Below are 20,082 nucleotides of genomic sequence, written 5' to 3'. Positions count from 1 at the left end.
GCCTAAATAGAACTTAGTCAGCAGCATGAAGTTGGCTAAATGGTCTCACCCAGTAGGTCAAAAGATATTCCAGAAATGAGGAAAAATTGATCGAAATACATCAGTCTGGGAAGGGTTACAAAGCTATTTCAAAGGCTCTGGCTCCAAATTCAACCACCGTGAGAGCCATTATCTCTAAATGGAGAAAACTTGGCACAGTAGTGAACCTTCCTAGAAGTGGCCAACCTTCGAAAATTCCTCCAAGAGCACAGCGACGACTCATCCAGGAAGTTACAAAAAAGCAAAGGACAACATCCAAGGAACTGCAGGCCTCTCTCGCATCAATAGAGGCCATTGTTCATGACTGACAGTTCATGTTCGTCACTGATGTGCCAAAAATGCCATTCATGAACGTGTGTTGAGGCAAAAACCACTGCTAACCCAGAAGAACATTAAGGATTGAATTTTGCCAAAACACACCTTGATGATCCTCAAACTTTTGGGAGAATGTTCTGTGGACTGATCAGTCAAAAGTAGAACTGTTTGGAAGACTGGTGTCCCATTACATCTGGCATAAATCAAACACCGAAATCCACAAAAAGAACATCATACCTATGGTCTAGCATGGAGGAGGTAGTGTGATGGTGTGGGGATGCCTTGCTGCTTAAGGGCCAGGGTGACTTGCAATAATGAGGGAAACTCTTCTCTCTCTATCTGAAAATTTTAAAGGAGAACCGTGAGTTGAAGCTCAAGCGCAATTGGATTATGCAGAAAGACAATGATTCAGAGCATAGGGGTAAGTCCACATCTGAATGGCTCAAAAGAAGAATTGTTTTTGGCGTGGCCTAGTCAAAGTCCTGATTGGAACCCTATTGAGATGATGTGGCAGGAACTTAAACTGGAAGTTCATGCTGGAAAACCCCCCAATGTGGCTGAACTAAAGCAGTTCTTCAAAAAAGAGTGGGCCAAAATTCCACCACAGCATTGTGACAGACTGACCTCCAGTTATCGGCCGTGTTTGCTCGCAATTGTTGCTGCTAAAGGTGGCACCACCAAACTATTAAGTTTAAGGGGGCAGTTAGATGTTCACATGGGTGATATAGGTATTTTAATAATGTACAGATTTTCAGTTTCGGAAAGAAATTGGTATTTTAATTCACCAAAGTGGCATTCAACTGATCACAAAGTATAGTCAGGTACATTACTGATGTAAAAACATTATCTTTGAGTAATCATGCTAAATGCTAATTTGGTTCTAGATAATCACTTGCCATTTATATAAAACACAGTTGAACGCTATTTGGTTCATTAGATGAAACTTAACACTGACTTTGTGTTTGTTTTTGAGTTCCCACAGTATGCAATAGACTGGCATGTCTTAAGGTCAATATTAGGGCAAAAAAGGAACTGCTTTCTCTAGAAACTGGTCAGTCAATAATTGTTTTGTGGAATGAAGGATGTCCAATGCTTGAAATGTAAAAAAACTGAAGATTTCATACAAAGGTGTACACTACAATCTTCAAAGACAAAGGACACCTGGCTCTAACAAGGACAGAAAGAGATGTGGAGGGCCAGATGTAAAAGTACCAATTTCTTTCCATAGGAGCAAAGTATGTACATTAATCCAAACTTTTGGCTACCAGTGTGTATTTGAAAGCTATATTTTGTTTACTCAGGTTGCCTTTGTTTTATGTTATATCTTGGTTGAAGATCTAAAACAATTAGTATGAAAAATGCACCGAAAAATCAGGAATGGGGCAAATAATTTTTCACAGCACTGAATGTCTACATTGATCTTTTCACAGACCCCCAACCAAAAAAGATTCGAAAGCCACCAGGATTGCCATCTTCTGTGAGTAACACTTTCTAAATCTTCTTGTTCTACATTCAACCTTCTGGAAATTGGAACTTCATAAGCAAAAATATATTGGCCATTAGAGGACTTAATTTAACAAATTTAAGGAACTCTTCGTTTACTTCTGTTACATCTTGAACATTCTAAAGGCAAAAGTATGCTTTGGAGTTCGTGTGCTGCTACGGCAGTTTTTGTAGCCTAATGATCAGATGCGTATGGGTGGGCAATATTAAAAAAAACGGCATAGCAACGCGTAGAAATTGATACATACTACAGGCTGTATATTTACCTGGAGCTGACTGTACGAAAAAGTATCACAATGCAGTCATAGTGAAAGCATCTCTGAGCTAGCTGTCACTGAGTATTCTTTGAAATGCTGGAACCCTTACCATGCGCACAACATAATTGCACATGGGAAAAAAACAAAGCTTACCCTATCCTTAACACTAGTCTCCTTGCACATCAACCTTATTCAGGTTAGTCGAACATGAAGGCTTAATTTTCTTTTCTTTTTAACCGAAGATCTAAAGACAGTACAACCTATTCAGTGGGTGGTGCTTGTATCCCTAACAGCGTAGTTGTAATTAGAATAAAATTAAACGTCGTCTACCCCGACTAAGGTTCATTGATGCAGGTTTTTGCAGAAGTATATTCCTGCGACTATTGGAAGTCAACATTAACTTGCTAAAATGTACAAGAAGCCATACCGCTTCTAAACCATTTCTTTTGAATTGTGGGGAAACTGTTATGTCTTCCTCTAAATCCACATTAGCTGAACCCCCTGCCCTCTAAAACCCCATACCAAAACACTATCCTTCAGGTTTGCCAATGCTAGACCTCGTCCTCCCCCTCTACCAAAGTGACCCAGTTGTGAGTCCCCTTGCACCACCCTCTCTCTCTCTCTCTCTCTCTCTCTCTCGCTTAGCTCAGATTAATAGCTGCTGATGAGCTAGGGTTCTCTCTCCTGCTGAATCCCACTCTCTATGGCTCAGTATAACTTCCTCTTGTGCAGCCACAGCATTCTAAAACTAGTGATTGCGTCAACACTCCCCTGCGACCTTTAGAATACTTTTTAAATATTATTTTGACATTTAAGTACAAGTTTGGCTCAAAACTGAAGGAAATTGATCCTTAACTTGTCTGGGCTTGCATTGATGTTTTTCAGAGCATCGATAAATCATTTTGAGGATGTACCTTTCCCTACGATATTTAGGGAAGAGTGCCATTTGCAATTTTTTCCATTCCCGTTTGTTCATTTTAATGTGGTTTTTACATAATCGACCAGTCTATTTTTCTCCACTCCTACCACGTCTTCAGCAAGACCTCTCCCCCACCCTTCTCACCCCTCCCCTCTTCAGCCCAGCTGCCTGTGGAGTTGGATGGGCTCCAGGAGCAGGCAGATGGCTCTGTAATTAGAAGTGCATCTCTCCATTCCCTTCCCACTTCTCCCTGTTAAATCAAATTACAGGCAAAAGAGAAATATCGCTTTGCTGGATTTGTATTCTCCGCTGGCCCGAAACCCGCCCGCCCGCCGGCACTCCCTCCTGAACACTTGCTCATGTATGCACGCGTGCAGACAAATATACATATCATACATGTTAAAACGTGTTAACGGGGAACACTATGTTTGGAGGATTGGTTGGGTGACTGTATGGAGGAATCCTTCGTGGCTCCTCTGATTATATGATCGTTCACTTTGTATTCAAAGCTCCCTATCATATATTCCCTATTTAGATTTTACTTATTAAATAATTATTTTACACTCTCTTTTGTATCTTTTACAATTGCAATTTAAGTCTATATTACACACTGGAAAGGCAAAATCGTAATCTATAAATCAAATCTGTAACTCATTGGCTTAACTAATTGAAAGACCATTCAAATTATGAAAAATTAATAGTGTAAGTAGTAAAGAACTAAAACCTATATAGACTCCTAAATTCCTAGGCTGTCTTTTGGACTGTTTGTATTTGGAAATGACTATTACACACACAGAAAATATATATAATTTCATCATGCAATTCCCTGAAAGAATAATTGCTGTATACTTTTGTGCTACTATGCCCTTGTTTGTAGCTAATATTTGTAAAAGTGATCCTTTTTTTCATAATGATTTTCTATACTTGTAATGTCTTAAGGCTAGGATGTACATTGTTTTTTTCACATGCCATTGCGTCTTGCTCACGTTTGAACGCTCTAGCCTTTCAAAGAATATTCTTGATATCAAGACTGTATGGAGGCGCTGAACGCATGTGCACTACGACTGCTTTGTGATTTTCTTCAGTCAACTCCAGGTACATATGAAGACAATGCAGACAAAGAGACGAACTGCCATGTTTCTAGACAAGCTTGGCTACACGTGGACAGTTTGCGCGTGCTGATGATGAAATTTGCGCCTCACACAGTACGGAGTTATAACGGCACGTTGTATAGCAAATACCAAGTATTGCAATGACTATTTTTCTCTTCCCTGGTAATGACCTGGTAAAGGACGGGTATTAATATTGCACTAAAATTCGATAAAAACAAGAACCTGCCGTGCTTATGAAATTTTGTTATTTGTATTTGTACAGTGTATTTTCTTTGATTTGGACTCAATGATACAGCTCCCTATAGCTGTCCTCCCTCTCCTCTTTTGGCTCATGGGAGTGAGAGAGGAAGCTCCGACTGTGCCATGAGATGGCCGTGGCGCATTTCCCAGCATGCTCTGTTCTCTGTCCCTGCCACTTTATCCGAGGGGGCACTATGGAAACACGTGTACACGTCATTTGTACCGAAAATTGTGAGGTGCTTGCCAGCTTCAGGGCTCTGTACCAGTGCATCCATGTGAAAGCGATTTTCTATGTCCATATGAACCCTTTTGAATGTAATTGTTTCTTTTATGTCCTTCATGTTCCTTGTTCATAAACGCAGGTTTACGCTGCCACATCTGGGGATGAATTTATTCGCGACAGTGCTGCCTACCCAGGCTCCAAACCTGGCTCTGTGTACCCAGGATCTTTTTACATGCAAGGTAGTTACATCGTGCATATCCTGCATTTAAAAAACAAATTTTTGTTTACGTTTAAGCCATAATGCAATGCTTATTTCCACTTCTATTATGAATGTTTACATTTCTTGTTCACAAAGCCAATGCTTGCATAGATTAGTGACTTGTTTTTTTAATTATTTGAGTTGAAGTCGCAAGCATGCACAAAGACAAATGTTGATATGGATTATAATATCAAGTCTGCATTAGTTCATGCGTAGGCTGGTTAAATTTATTTGTTTTGGGGTTTTTTTCCCCATCTGCCCTTGTGTTCGCAGAGGGCCTCCACTCCTCTTCGGACCCATGGGCCCCCTCCGGATCTTTAGGTCAGTCAGGTTACACGGCCATGTTGGGCAATTCACCACACACCAGTCAACCAGGCTCCTTTTCTGCCATCAACCCACAAGACAGGATGGTATGTCATCTGACATGTAAATTAGCCAAGCTGTTGTCATGGTTATTCAAAAAGTAATTCTGCTAATATTAAGTTTGTCAAGTTGTTTTCGGACTAATAGTAGCTAGATTGCAGTTTTGGAGAACAGTTTACATTGTGGCTAATTCCAACTCTTCTGCAGAACTATCCTCTGCATGGAGCGGACATCAATGGTTTCCAGTCGGGCTCCGCAGCCTACAGTCACACGTCCTCTATGAATGGATCAGACAGCCTTTTGGGTAAATTACCTTTTAGTATTTTAATTTAATAATTATGAATTGAGCTTTGAATGAATAATTTGTAAATGGGATCAAACATATTTTAAAAGTTTTGGACTGGCCTGAAAGTTCATTTGGAGGAACTGGCCTTCACTCAGTGATTTCTACTTTGAATAGTCCTTTTTAGCAAGTTATTTATCACCTGAATGGAAATGTGACTTAATATGTGCAGTAATGAAGTTACGTTTTCTCATTGTCTCTCACAGCCAGTAGAGGCTCGGTCACTGGCAGCTCAGGAGATGAGATTGGAAAGGCTCTTGCTTCGGTGAGTGAGGTTCCATTAATCACCAAGAGAGAGTATTTGGCCAGGTGAAGTCATTGACTGATACCATTATTCTGTCAGACTTTCAGTGATATTTTTTTTCTTTTAATTATTGATCATTATTAGCCACTGCTCTATTAAATCAAATTCAGTGCTTCTGTAGTTCACATAACAAGGACAATTCTATGGTTAAATGCATATGTATGTGAAGGGAAAGTGTTTATTTTAGGTGTTTTTTACCCAGGTATTATGTATTAAAGGTTTTTTGTAGGACTAAAGAAATGTATGCAGTTAATCATGCCACCGATGCATACTTAAATTCTAAATTCAAGCTTGAACGCGTACTGTGAGAACTGGACACGTTGACTAACTCAATGCAAAACAGATTGCTGTCAACTGTTTAATGATATGAGAATAAAACACACAATACAAGGAGTTCTTAAGCCACTTGTTTTGTATTGTCTAATCAATGCTTTATTCATTTGCCACAATAATACAATTTGTTTCTAACTGAATTGTAATAAGTGTTATATATTTATTATAGGTCGTACATGTGATGTTTAGATATATTTGCATTTATTATGAAATGTTTTATGAATGATATTTATTTGGGGGGCCTTTCGAAGCAAATAATGATGTATGCAATTTAATTGTTATTTATTTGATTAATTAATCGGCATGTTATGTTTATAATTCAGTTAAAACATTTAATCGATTGACAGCCCTAGTTTTTTTGTTTTGTTTTTTTATGCTATTAACCACATTTTCAATAGCTTTCAGTTCAATAGACCTGTTGTATGATGAATGATTTTAAATACAAATATTACATGTAATCTCGGCTGAGCTGTGTTGCGGTACTGTTTAAATTAACACAATAGACCAGTGTACAACAAGTTTCAAGGGATGGATCACCCAAAAATAAAAATTCTCTCATCATTTACTCACCCTCATGCCATCCCAGATGTGTATGAATTTCTTCTGCTGAACTAACAATTTTAGAAGAATATCTCTGCTCTTTAGGTCCATATAATGCAAGTGAATGTTGGCCAGAAATTCTCCTCCATGTCCAGTAGGTGGTGATATGCACAAAGAATGTTAATCGCCCAAAAACAAAAGAATTCAAAGTGGAAATTTATAGGAACAAAAAGGACTTAAATATTGATCTGTTTCTCACCCACACCTATCATAACACTTTTGAAGACATGTATTAAACCACTTTAGTCTTATGGATTAGTTTTATGCTCCCTTTATGCTTTTTGATTTTCAAATTTCTGTCCACCATTCACTTGCATTATTTGGACCTGCAGAGTTGAGATATTCTTCTAAAAATGTTAATTTGTGTTCTGCAGAAGAATGAATGTCATACACATCTGGTATTTCATGAGGGTGAGTAAAATGATGAGACGTTTCATTTTTGGGTGAACTATCCCTTTAACGTGATGCAAGTAACAACTAAACGAACTGTGATTGGTCATTTACATGTCTCTGATGGCTCCTTTACATTTTGGTGCTGTAACAGCTTTCAAAACTATTTTGACATCTTGGAAAATTTTAATTTATCAGTCCATAATTAAAAAATGACAAATATCGGCTGATTTACCTGCCTCTGCGATTTATATCAGTCCACCACTAGTCTCACTTCAATTAATAAGAGGTAATAAAACTGCATGTATATTAATAATTATTTAATATACGATTAAAATATATTGTATGTATGGATGGATGGATGGATGGATAGTTGGATTATAGCATGTTACAGTGCAGGACACTACCCATATATTGATATATAACTGGTATGTGTTGTGTCCTTTAGAGAATACTTACTGTATGTTTTTGATTGACAGATCTACCCTTCGGACCATAACAGCAACAATTTCTCCACTCCTTCCACTCCTGTGGGCTCCCCTCAGGGCATTGCAAGTAAGCTTGCTAAGCCATTTTATTCCACCAAAGCTAGAAGCCTTGATCATTTTGTGTTAAAATTACAGAGACCAATATTGACACACAGAGGAAGGAACCAGAAGAATCATCAATCATTCTCTTTAGATTGATGGATTTAGTGAATGCTGCCAGATTGAGGCATAATGTGAATGTGAAACTCTTGTGCACCCTCTGTCGTTTTAGTGATGTTACAGCAATCCATGTGCCACACTCAGGCTGCTTCTAATGTTCTTGTCAGCAGGTGCAGCTCAGTGGCCGAGAGGCTCTGGCCAGACTGCTCTGTCTCCTAACTATGAGGGGGGACTACATGCATTGGTAGGTTGATAAAGGACCTTTTATCTCTAACCCTTTTGAAGAACAATTGAGTGATTTAAAGGAATATTTCAGGTGTATAAATTCATGACCGCAACGACTCAACAGTTTTGCCACCCAGTGGACCCATTAATTAAAGAAATGTTCCGGGTTCAATACAAGTTAAGATCAATCAGCAGCATTTGCGGCATAATATTGATTACCACAAAAATCTGAGTTACAGTGCGGCACTTACAATGGAAGTGAATGGGGCCAATTTTTTACGTCAAAAGTTTAGTCACAGGACATGAACAATATGCGTGTAAACATGATTTTGGTGTGATGACATCACTTATTAGCCATTTCTGTGTGAAGTTGTAGCCAATTTTACAACTTCATTACCACGATGATGTAATGCCAACAAACCCTAAAACTACTGTAAAAATGTAAACAACTTTGGAGCTCAAATAATACATAAGTTTTAACAGAAGAATTAATGTAAGTGCTTTAATAAAATTATAAGCTTCACATTTCTGTTTAAATCCTCCCAATTCCATTGTAAGTGCCTCACTGTAACTGTAAAATATTATTTATATTTTTAGTTTTTTGGTAATCAACATTATTCTACAAATGCTCTCGATTTGGCTTAACTTGTATCAAACACTTGTAATATTCCTTTTAATGCAAATTATTCCAGACACATGTGCATACTAAGCATTCGGAGTATGCATGGTTTGAAAAATCAGGCCGTACTCGTTCAATGCTCCCAGCAATTTGCTGTTTGTGCATCCTTTACGGAGACACCTAGCATTCGCATCTAACCAAAGTAGACTTTGGGATAAACGTGTCGCAAGTGAACTGTCTTTCAGACCATGCTGCAACGCTGAGGCCAATTGTGGTCGAATAAATGTGTTTACATGCAGGACAAAGCCTATTAAAACAACTTTTGCAAAAATTTGACAATTTCTTTCAGACTTTTGACATTTTAAAAAGACTAATTCGTTAAATATTTAAAGTGTGAATGTACTGACTGTATCTGATCTTCCTCAACAACAGAACAAAATGGAAGACCGACTGGAGGAGGCTATTCATGTCCTGCGCAGTCATGCGGTGGGTCAATCACCGGGTATTCCTGGAGCCCACGGCGACATGCACAGCCTACTGAGTGCAGTCTCGACTTCCAGTGGAGCCATTGGGGGGCTTCCTCAGACTTACTCAAACCCTGGACTGCCCCTCAGTAACAGACACCCTGTCATGGTTAGTGAACACTTGAAACATTTGAAAAATTAACAATGGCTAACATGGAGTGGCATTTGCTCAGTACAAAATAACTAAAGATTTGAGTTGCTTGGCAAGCTGTATTTTTAGAGTGGCAATACTAATGCACGTGTGGGTATTGATATGTACTAATTACTCTCCCCTGTTGTGCGCTGTTCTGCAGGCTGGAAGCCACCACGAGGACCACGCATGCCTTCCTCCCAGCAGCACTCTATTGCAGTCAGCTCATGCTTCAGGCACCCCATCGCCCGGAGGAGCTCCAGAGGGGTTCAGCAGTGAGGAACACTTTCTTGCTTTTTCAACCAATAAAACGTGTAAACAACAGATGTAAAGCTAAGAGTGGCAGGTGGGACGTGTTTAACAATTTCGTGGCTTCAGGTTTGCCTGGAGGCCTGGCTCATGCCACACAATCTTCGAACAAGTCTGACGTTAAGAGGGAAGACAAGGAAGATGACGAGAACTCCTCCGTGGCCGATAAGTCCGAGGAAGAGAAGAAAGAAAGTAAACCGCCTCGCCCCAGACCAAGGTACGTGACACTAAATGCGTTTGGTCCCTCAAATGATGAAAAATACAACTTGAATTCCAATCAGACTGAAAAACTTTTTATCTGTTTAATCCGATTTCAAAATCACACATGATTATGGTTTGGATTGGGTTTATCAAAATTGGATTTAATTTGTTCTTTTTTTATTTTATTATTTATTAAAAAAAAATTCATACCTCAACTACAACTTTTTGACAGTTGATTGTTTGTTAAAAAATTTCGCCATTGGTACATTTAAAGGGATACTTAAAAATATTATTTACTCACCCTCATGCCATCCCAGATGCAACCTTCTTTCTTCAGCATAACAAAAACAAAGATTTTTAGAAGAATATCTCCGCTCTGTATGTCCATACAATCCAAGCGGTTAAATTTCTATCTTCAGAAGCAATATAAGAGGTGCGGGATAGACTGAACAATATTCAGTTCATTTTTGCAAATCTCCACCATAACTCGCTTTCAGAGGTGAAATTGAAACTAAACATACCACGTGTGACTTTCGGATGTAAAAGTGAATGTGGAGATTTTGAGTAAAAATGACTTGCATATCGTTCTGTTTCTCAGCCACACCTGTTATGTCACTTCTGATGATATGGATTTAACCACCGGAGTCATAAGGATTACTTCTGTGTTTGCTTTATGTGATTTTTAGAGTTTCAAATGTCTGATCACATTCACTTGCATTGTATGGACCTACAGAGCTGAGATAGTCTTCTAAAAATATTTGTGTTCTGCTGAAGAAAAAGTCATGCACTTTTTTGAGGGTGTGTAAATGATGGGAGAATTTACAGTTTTGGGTGAACTATCCCTTGATAGTTCTTGACTGATCAATGTGAACTGTGTGGTTTGTAGCAAGTCTGCATTGTCTAAACCAGGTGTCTGCAACCTTTTTGACATTGAGTGCTATTGTTTTATTTTCCTGGTCAGTGGCTGTGCCGTTTTATTTACATGACGTTTTTTTTACACCTGCATTTCAATCTACATCTTGATACAATCCTTCCTCATGATCATGCAGCGTGTTTTCATGAGCTGAATGGAAGACGAAGCACTATCAAAGTGTGATGAGACTCGCGCTGCGTGTGCAAGCCATTCGCGCATCACAAGCCGATCAACTTTTTAGCCCTTTTCGGTTTAATTTATATTTTTAATAGACTCGATAGAATAGATTTAAAATTTTTTACTCCATGATGTGTGTTTTATGTTTTCTCTTTTAATAGTTTAATGTCATTTTGAATGTGACTGGTTTAAGAAGGCTGCACCTGTATGCTGAGTTGGAAATCTCAAGGATTAATAGTGGTGTTTTCTTTATTACATCATGTGGTGTTCTGAAAGCAAAAATAAAAAGTACTGAACACTGAATGTAGGCTGTCATCCACACAGCCTGACTGTAGCAAAGTGGCCGCGTTTACTCACACAATTATCTCGAATGGCTTGCACGCGCTGCACGAGTCTGTTGTGTATACTGTCGTAACGTCACGTTTTAACTTTTTGTTTAGCCTCCTATTCAGCTCATGAAAACACTCTGCAAGATATAGATTGAAATGCAGGTGTGGAAGTTATATAAATAAAATAGTTTATTCCTCTCACCATTGCAATACCCCTCCACGTGTCAGCATTAGCACGCATGCCATAGGTCGACGACCCCTGGTCTAAACTATACCTCCTTCAAAGTATCATTCTTTAAGTTTGTATACGCAAATGTTTTATCACACTGGGTTGATTGGCCTAATTTCAAAATGTCGGAGCTTCTCCAACACTCATAGTGCCCTGTTTTTACGGTGTTCTCCCCCTTCCCAAACTCTCACATTGTTTTCAGAAAGGACGTGTTTTCCCATCAAGCCCTTTCAAGTGTATCAGACCAGGGAGAAGAGTAAGTCTATCTCCCACCATAGAGTGCATGCTTTTAAAAGACGCAGGATGCGAGTCTTGATCATTTTTAAAACACTGAATGTATGAAGGTTATTGGAACACATACAAAATACAAAATGTAGTGTTGGTTTTAAATAGCAGTCGATAGCTTTGAAAGACCAAGGAGAATGTAAGATGATATTGATACAGGTGGGGATAACTCTCTCCTATGTAATAATTTCATGGGTGCTAACTAGAATTGGTCGTCTTTGAATCTACAATGGGCTCTATTCTGCAAACCAACAGATTGAAAAGCAAGTTTTGATCTTTCATTCATTTATCAACATTAATTTCCTTATGGAAAAGCGATTAGAGATCTATTTACAGTAGCAGTCAAACATTTGGAAACCCCTTCACAATCTTGATTACCATTTTTAGTCATGTGTGTGTAAAATTTTGACTTGCATATCACAGTTTCTAAAGTTTTCAAATGCATTTTGCTTTGCGCAGCTGATTAAAAAAAATTATATTCTCTAAATGTAAAAATTCACATGTAAATTCTAAATGTACTCACATAATGGACTCTCCACAGTCAAGACAATGAAGATGACGAGGACTTGCCGCCGGAGGTGAAAATTGAACGGGAGAAGGAGCGGCGAGTGGCTAATAATGCACGTGAGCGACTGCGTGTGCGTGACATTAACGAGGCCTTCAAAGAGTTGGGCCGCATGTGCCAGCTGCACCTGAGCAACGACAAACCCCAGACTAAACTGCTCATCCTGCACCAGGCCGTCAACGTCATACTAAACCTGGAGCAACAAGTCCGAGGTATGCGGTTCCACTAGAGCTGTCACAATGAATGCGTTAATGCATGCATATAATTTAAAACGTTTAACACATTCATTTTTGTTAATCTGACATTTCATACAGCTCTGTGCACGTTCTGAACACTGGTTGGAATAGGGCAGAACCTTGGCGATGTGTCCGTGGTCAATTGAACTGACGAACACACCACAAACACATACAAAAGTGATTCTGTGTCAGTGATCAAGTGAAGGAGAAAGGACCTCCTTAACCATATTTTTTTGTACGAAACAAACCCAGATATGTGTGTAACACATAATGTAACGATAATGTTTTAAAACATTGTTGCATATTGTTTTTTTCTGAGAAGGAACTAATTGTATTTTGACAGTACAATTAATCGTTAACGTTAATATTTTAAAACGCATGTGGATGACTCCATAAAATTTTTACATGTAGCCTATTGTTTAAATGTAATTTAAATTAATACATAAAAGGAGTGCAAAAATTAATATTTTCCTCTTAAAACATTCTAGTTCAGTGTATTTTAATATAGTTTATTATGAATTTTATAAATTGCGTACTGCTAATGAATTAGGCTACTGTTAAAAATAACTTGTATATTAAATATATCACTTGTTTGACTAGTCACCATATTTGAGTTCATTAAAACTTCACGTTTTGGATTGTGGGATATTTCTGACCTTTTGGACTTTTTTTTTTTTTTTTTAATTTAATTTGAAATTAAGTCAAATCATAACACTGCGTAAACACAATACTTAACGTGCTTTTCCGGTATTGTATTTTTAGTTTGGGATGAAACAAGGAGATCAACATTGCTTTTTTTCATGTTGTACTTTAAGGGATACTTAACTAAAAAATTTAAATTCTCAACACAATTGACACAAATTAAGATTATTAAGAGAATATTTCAGCTCTGTAGGTCCATACAATGCAGGTGAATAGGTGCCAAAATGTTGACACTCCAAAAAGCACAAAGTAACCTGTTTGACTCCAGTGCTTTAATCCATGTCTTCAGAAGTGATATGGTAGGTGTGGTTGAGAAACAGCTATTTAAGTCTAAAATTAAAATCTCCTCTGCCCAGTAGGGGATGGTATGCATGAAGAATGTGAATCAACAAAAACACAAGAAGAATGTGAAAAGTTAAGAATTTATAGTAAAGGACAGATATTGTAAAATCTATCAACCGATATTGATCTGTTTCTCACCCGCACCAATCACACGCTTCTGAAGACATGGAGAAGAAAGTCATACACATCTGGAACCCACTATCACAGTGTGTGCAGAAAACATTAATGTTCATTTACAGAGAAATGCTCCAACACTGTTTACATTGAGCCCACTTTATCTCTGATCTGTGCAGATCTTCTGTGATTTGGATAAGACATGACATGCAGCACGCAAGTGCCCTCTAGCGGCTATTGACTGTATAGACAGCCTTATAGGCAGTTTTCTGAATGCATTCGTCCTGATATTAATTAATCGAGGATCGATAAGCTTAATCGCTTAAATTATTAACGACAATTAATCAATTTTCGATTATTCATTAGGATCCCTAGTACATTTTAAGCACTTTCAAAATCTGCAATTTATCGCCATTAACTATGAAATCATGCGATTTAATTGCATTTAAATCGACTGATGGCACTAGTTTCCACATGATCCTTTAATACTAAGGTTTCATTATTTAAAGAATAAAATGGCATTTGCTACCCTTTTAGCTTTGTTCGCTCATGTATTTCTGAGTAAAATGTAAATGCTAAGCTAAAGGTATTCTAGTGCAGTGGATTTTATGACTCCTAATAGGACATTTCCATGTGTTTAATTATAAATAAAATGCTTTGTGTCAGACTAATTGCTATACTTTCCTAAAACTGGTTACTGAGCTTCCTTTATAAGTTAATTTAAATTTGTTTTCAATTCATTTTCATCCAGAACGCAACCTGAACCCCAAAGCTGCATGTTTGAAGCGACGTGAGGAAGAGAAGGTGTCCGGGGTGGTTGGAGACACTCCGATGCAGCTGTCCGGACCTCATTCGGGCCTGGGAGGAGATGGGCGCAACTCTGTCAGTCACATGTGATGCGGTGAGTTAAATGTCCATTCTTAGTCATATAGTTTGAAGCCTAATTCACTGTTAGGTCACCCAGGATTTCATTTTACTAGTTTAATATTCCAACCAATATTAGCACAGTGTGTTAGCTTGTGAGAAAAACAGTTTTATTGGTCAAATACTTAATTTAATTCATCACAATGTGACTTGTCTGTCTTCCTCAGATTCAGTGAAATTTCTTGAGCTCTTTGAAGAAGTGACCTTCAATCTCTTCCACCGTTCTCCTCCTCCCTGTGTGCATATAGTGACTCGGAAAGCATATCATCCAAGAAATACAGAGGTGCACCCTTCAGACTGTTGGATACACAAACCTTCTGCCAAAACTGACACCGCAGATCACTCCAGACCACAATTACTAGCACAAATGTGAAGAACTCTTGGTCAGTTTTTTTGTATTTTTCTGCTTCCCTACAATGACGGATCATAGGAATCGATGTGTTCAGACCACAACTGGCATTTATCCACTGCAGAGAGAGTCACTTTGATTGAGACGAGACTTGTGTCAACGAACGTCAAATTTAATCAAGGATTTGTGCCTAATTGTTACGTTTTATATAAGACAAAACTGCTTACTTGTGTGGAACAAAGTAGTTTGGGAGTTGCTTGTATAGGAGCGGATTTTTTTAACATGGTTTGTCATTCCCAACTGAAAGGTACAGTCTTACATGCGTTGTGTAACTGAACCCCATGAGAGGTGGGGAGAACCTGTGGTGCTTTTGAGGACTTTGTATCCCAGCATGCCTCTGCTCTGTGGGCCAGGGCTCTTCCAGAATGGGAGAAAAGCACACTGGTCATCACGGCTCTCCAGACTGTTTGAAACAGGAGATTTGTTTTGCATCCCCTGCATCACGCATCATCTGATGTTATTCAGCTCTTACAATGCCATTGACTTCAGTTTAGGATAGTTCAACCAATCAAAAGAAATATGAACGGACATTTTTGGAGCTGCCTGCCACATTGTACAGGAGCGTCAACTTCTGTTACCAAGACAGAAACAATGCTTGGATTCCAGATGTTGTGTTTGTTAGGCCACGTCCACACCAAGTATTCAAATGAGTATTCGAAAATATTTTCGGCAGAGAAAAATGACATTTCATTGTAGATGGATGGCATAAACGTAGCGACATTGATGTGTTTTCCAATTAAAACATATTAGTAGGCCACGTCTACACACTTATCCATTTAAGTTTGAAAACGGCATTTGTTTTCAAAGTATGCAGTTTTGGATATTGTTTTCAGAAGTCCATTTTCGTTGGAGAAAAACACCATTTTAGTGTCTATAAGAAGCGTAAACTTGGTGAAAATGCATTGTGTGGATGTGGTTTAAGTTTTGAAGCAAAATTTTCACCATTTGTAAGCCCATTGTTTATTTTATTTGTTTTGCCAGGATATTTACAATCATCACTCACTCATATTAAAGGCTCATTGTGGATGTTGCCAAAAGTCTGCAACCTGAACACACATCCACCTCACACATATGTAATGGATGTTATTTCAATTTGAGACAAATGTATGAATATATATATCTAAATAAATATATATATTTTTGTTAATCTATACATAGTAGATTTCTAAATAACAAAAATGTATTAGTTTTAAGTGTAGAGTCTATAGTGCAAGTGAACGCTCAGAGACACGTATGATCGAAATGGACCATGCATTTTCAGAAGACCCTGCATATATTTTCGGAAACCTAATGGATGCTCCAGAATAACTCTATTCTCAAAAATTAAATGATAGATATTTGATTAATGATTGAGGGTGCTTCAATGTGAGTAATTCTTTGAAGCCATGTTTCCTGCTTTAAGCAAAAAGCTTGGTGTTCGGCAATGGTGTAGTCCGTCAGGCAACGTTTGCCAATACAATTAAATTTCAGTCTCGCCTACGCATATAATGCAACTTGTTTGAATGTAATATTCAAATGTATAGCACTCGCAAAGTCTCCATCAGACTGGCTTACTGTGAGTTCAGTTGATCATTCTTATCGTCATTTCAAGGTATACATCCCACACAGTCAGTGTGCAGCTTCACAAATGTTTCTTGTTCACTGGATGTCATTATGTGCGTGAGAAGATGCACCAGATTGTTTGATATGTATGTATGGTAAAATTGGTGTTAAAACCTGTGTAATTGTCAATGTCCACAGTGGATATAATTTCAAACATTTTATCATATTCCAGAGGAGGTTGTTCTAAAGCATAATGGAAGCATAATATCAATTCTTGATAAAAAGATATAAATTGTTGAATGTTTATATATTGTGGCCTTCTCAAGACTCATATTTGAGAGTGATGCCTTGTCAGTGCCTAAACTTTTTTTGTAAACTTGACCATTTGTTATTATTTGAAAACTCAAAAATGGCTCATCCAGATTTCTTTTTTTTTACTCATAGATTGTTTTCTGGAAGTAGTGGCAAATCTTTTGTATTCATTACAATTCTGTGTTTGTGCACGCTTTTGGCAGTTTTAGGTTCTTGTCACGTTTTGGTATGACTAGACTTTGGTTTTGAGATGTTGATGTCACTAGTCCTGTGATTTAAGCACACCAGAAAGGGGATCTTCATTGATTCATCAAAGGTAGTAGGAGCCTGACAACTCTAGACTATTAAAAGTTATTCTCATTGCGTCCAGCTAATACCATCCAATTTTGAAAATATCCATGTAATTTCCTGTCCACAGTTTCATCTGTTACTTTTCCAAATCAAAAAGTTTTTTAATCCCACCCCTTGAATGTATAACCGTGTGAACATTTGAATGACATATTCATTGCACACCCCTTCATAGTCAAAATGATTCCCATCATTATTACCACGTGTGTGAATTTTACACAACCTGGTGTCTTGCAGTTGCAGTAGGAACATGAACAATACTGCTGTTTTGTCTTCTTTTTTATTTTAATTTTTTTGTCTTTGTTTTTATAAATATACATATAAAGTAGGTATTGAGAACTGTCCTGTATATAACAGTAATGTAGCAATAAATGTGCCATTTTTTTTTTTTTTTTTTAAATAACGGAATTATCCTTTTTTTTTTTTTTTTCAATGTCTTGCTTTGGATCTTGTATACCTTCAAATGAGTTAAGTAAATAAAAATATTGTAATAAAAGCATTGCTATTGCTTGTCCTTTTAGAGAAATGTGTTAAACGTTCACTCAGTATTTTTTTTCTTAAAAGTTTCTCAATGAAATGAATTGAAATTGAGATACACAGTGCATTTATAAAGTATCACCTCCTCATTTTTCGGGCTCTTCCTGGGCCACTGAAGGACATTCACGGAGTTGTCCCTAAGCCACTCTTGTGTTGTCTTGGCTGTGTGCTTGGGGTCATTGTCATGAGGGAAGGTGAACTTGCGGCCCAGTCTGAGGTCCCGAGTGCTCTGGACCAGGTTTTCATTAAGGATATCTGTATTTTTCTGCATTCAGCTTTCCTTCAACCCTGACCAGTCCCCCAGTCTCTCTACACCCCACTACATGATGCTACCACCACCATGCTTCACCGTTGGGATGGGGTTGCACAGGTGATGAGTGGTGTCTAGTTTCCTCCAGACATGACTCTTGAAATTGAGGCCAAACAGTTCAATTTTCATTTCATCAAACCAGAGTATCTTGTTTCTCACAGTCTCTGAGTCCTTTGGGCTTTTTTGTATCTTTCACTGAGGAGATGCTTCTATCTGGCCACTCTGCCATAAAGCCCAGATCAGAGGAGTGTTGCAGTGATGGTTGTCCTTAAGCAAGTTTGTCCCATCTCCATAAATGATCTCTGGAGCTCAACCAGAGTGACCATCAGGTTCATGGTCACCTCACTTTACCAAAATTGCTCAGTTTGGCGGGGTGGCCAGCTTTAGGAAGTGTCCCGGTTGTTTCAAACTTCCATTTTAGAATTATGGAGTCCACTGTGCTCTTGAGAACCTTCAATGGAGTCTAACTTTTTGTAGCCTGATCTGTGCCTTGACATAATCCTGTCTCTGAGCTCTTTAGGCGGTTTCTCTGACTTCATGGCTTGGTTTTTGCTCTGATATGCATTTTCAGCTGTGAGACCTTAGGTGTGTGCCTTTCCAAATCATGTCCAATCAATTGAATTTGCCACCAGTGTACTCCAAATAAAGTGTAGAAACATCTCAAAGATGATCCAGAGAAATTGGATGCACCTGAGCTAAATTTCAAGTGTCATAGCAAAGGGTCTGAATTCTTATGTCAATGTGATATTTCAGTTAGAGAGAGAGATATATATATATGTATATGTATATATGTTTGCAAAGTTATCAAAAATCTGGTATGGATTGTAGATTGATGTGAAAATATTATTTTAAGCATTTTAGCATAAGGCTGCAACATATCAAAAAAAATTTAAATGTCAGTCAAAGATGACATGCATAAAATAAATACTGAGTTCACCTTTAAAAAAGTAATTGAATGCTGTTAAGAGGTATAAATTGGTCATAAAATTGGGTTAGACCTTTGACTGTCAGCATAGAGTCTGGTCCATCTTGTAGCTATTTGTAAAGAAAGGGGCTGTCTGACTGACATATGTGACCAACAATAGTTTTTTTTAAAAAAGTTTTTTTAGATGTAACATTTCGAGCCATGAATTTCCGATAGGTTGGATGGCAGGGGAAGAGTAATTAATATTCATGAGTAAAGTGGTACCTGATTGGACCGTTTAGAAATATTCATTAGTTAAGTGCTGCCTGAATAGTCAGAGAAACTACAACCAAACCCCTAAACCTAACTCTTACAAATGAAGTAGCAAGTTACTCCTAAATATAAATTAGTATTCCCTTGCTACTTTTCAGAAATCCGGGCACTTTCGGGCAGTATTAATAATTTGTGCTGGCACAACAATAGAACAAATTAATAGATTTTAAACAAGATGTCAAAGTCTCCGCAAAATGTTCTTCAGGCAAATTTCACATTTCTGTTCATCCTAATATTATAAGTAACGATTATTTCAGACATAACTCTCTAAACAAAGTGGTTGTGCTTGAGGACATCTCGTTGACCTGCTACTATCTGCCCAAAACAAAATAAAGCACAAATCATCTTTTTATCTATCTACTCCTTAAATAAGTATAGATATCATCCACCTTTTTCCTGAATGAGGAAGTATTCCTTGATTCATTACAGAAGCCTGTTTTTGTTTTCCACTCACATTGGCTCATATTTTTAGCAGAGAATGTGAGTTTAACTCATTACCCCCCATAATGCTGATACTTTATAGTGTCCTGATGACTATCTTTAACAGCACCGCCTCAGGAGTACGCTTACAAAAAAATCTAGAGTTCTGGAAAACTAGACGCAAACTTGCCACAAATTCACTTAAATTGTTTGCCAGAGGTTTGCAGCTCTTCACCGGTAGTGGTGAACCTGCAGCAAACCTTCGGCAACAATGGACAATTTGCCGCAAGTTGACA

The 20,082-nt window shown here is 37.9% G+C and overlaps 1 protein-coding gene across 2 annotated transcripts in view; it reads left to right on the top strand.

Annotated features, from left to right (window-relative positions):
• Positions 1-17,736, top strand: part of LOC127639776 (transcription factor E2-alpha-like) — a 31,677-nt gene extending 13,941 nt beyond the window's left edge. For both annotated transcript variants that reach the window (XM_052121987.1, XM_052121986.1), the window contains 14 exons: positions 1,785-1,831; positions 4,748-4,847; positions 5,141-5,277; positions 5,438-5,534; positions 5,780-5,838; positions 7,680-7,755; positions 8,015-8,091; positions 9,124-9,324; positions 9,509-9,620; positions 9,724-9,871; positions 11,706-11,759; positions 12,330-12,565; positions 14,499-14,648; positions 14,839-17,736. In XM_052121987.1, coding sequence (XP_051977947.1) covers positions 1,785-1,831; positions 4,748-4,847; positions 5,141-5,277; positions 5,438-5,534; positions 5,780-5,838; positions 7,680-7,755; positions 8,015-8,091; positions 9,124-9,324; positions 9,509-9,620; positions 9,724-9,871; positions 11,706-11,759; positions 12,330-12,565; positions 14,499-14,644 — 1,490 coding nt within the window. In that variant the 3' untranslated portion in view covers positions 14,645-14,648; positions 14,839-17,736. The remainder of the gene's footprint in view (positions 1-1,784; positions 1,832-4,747; positions 4,848-5,140; positions 5,278-5,437; positions 5,535-5,779; positions 5,839-7,679; positions 7,756-8,014; positions 8,092-9,123; positions 9,325-9,508; positions 9,621-9,723; positions 9,872-11,705; positions 11,760-12,329; positions 12,566-14,498; positions 14,649-14,838) is intronic.
• The last annotated feature ends 2,346 nt before the right edge of the window (positions 17,737-20,082 follow it).

Source organism: Xyrauchen texanus, chromosome 48, assembly GCF_025860055.1.
Source record: "Xyrauchen texanus isolate HMW12.3.18 chromosome 48, RBS_HiC_50CHRs, whole genome shotgun sequence".
Taxonomy (NCBI): Eukaryota; Metazoa; Chordata; class Actinopteri; order Cypriniformes; family Catostomidae; genus Xyrauchen; species Xyrauchen texanus.
Note: the sequence above shows the minus strand (reverse complement) of the source record. Positions and strands in the feature narration are given on the sequence as shown.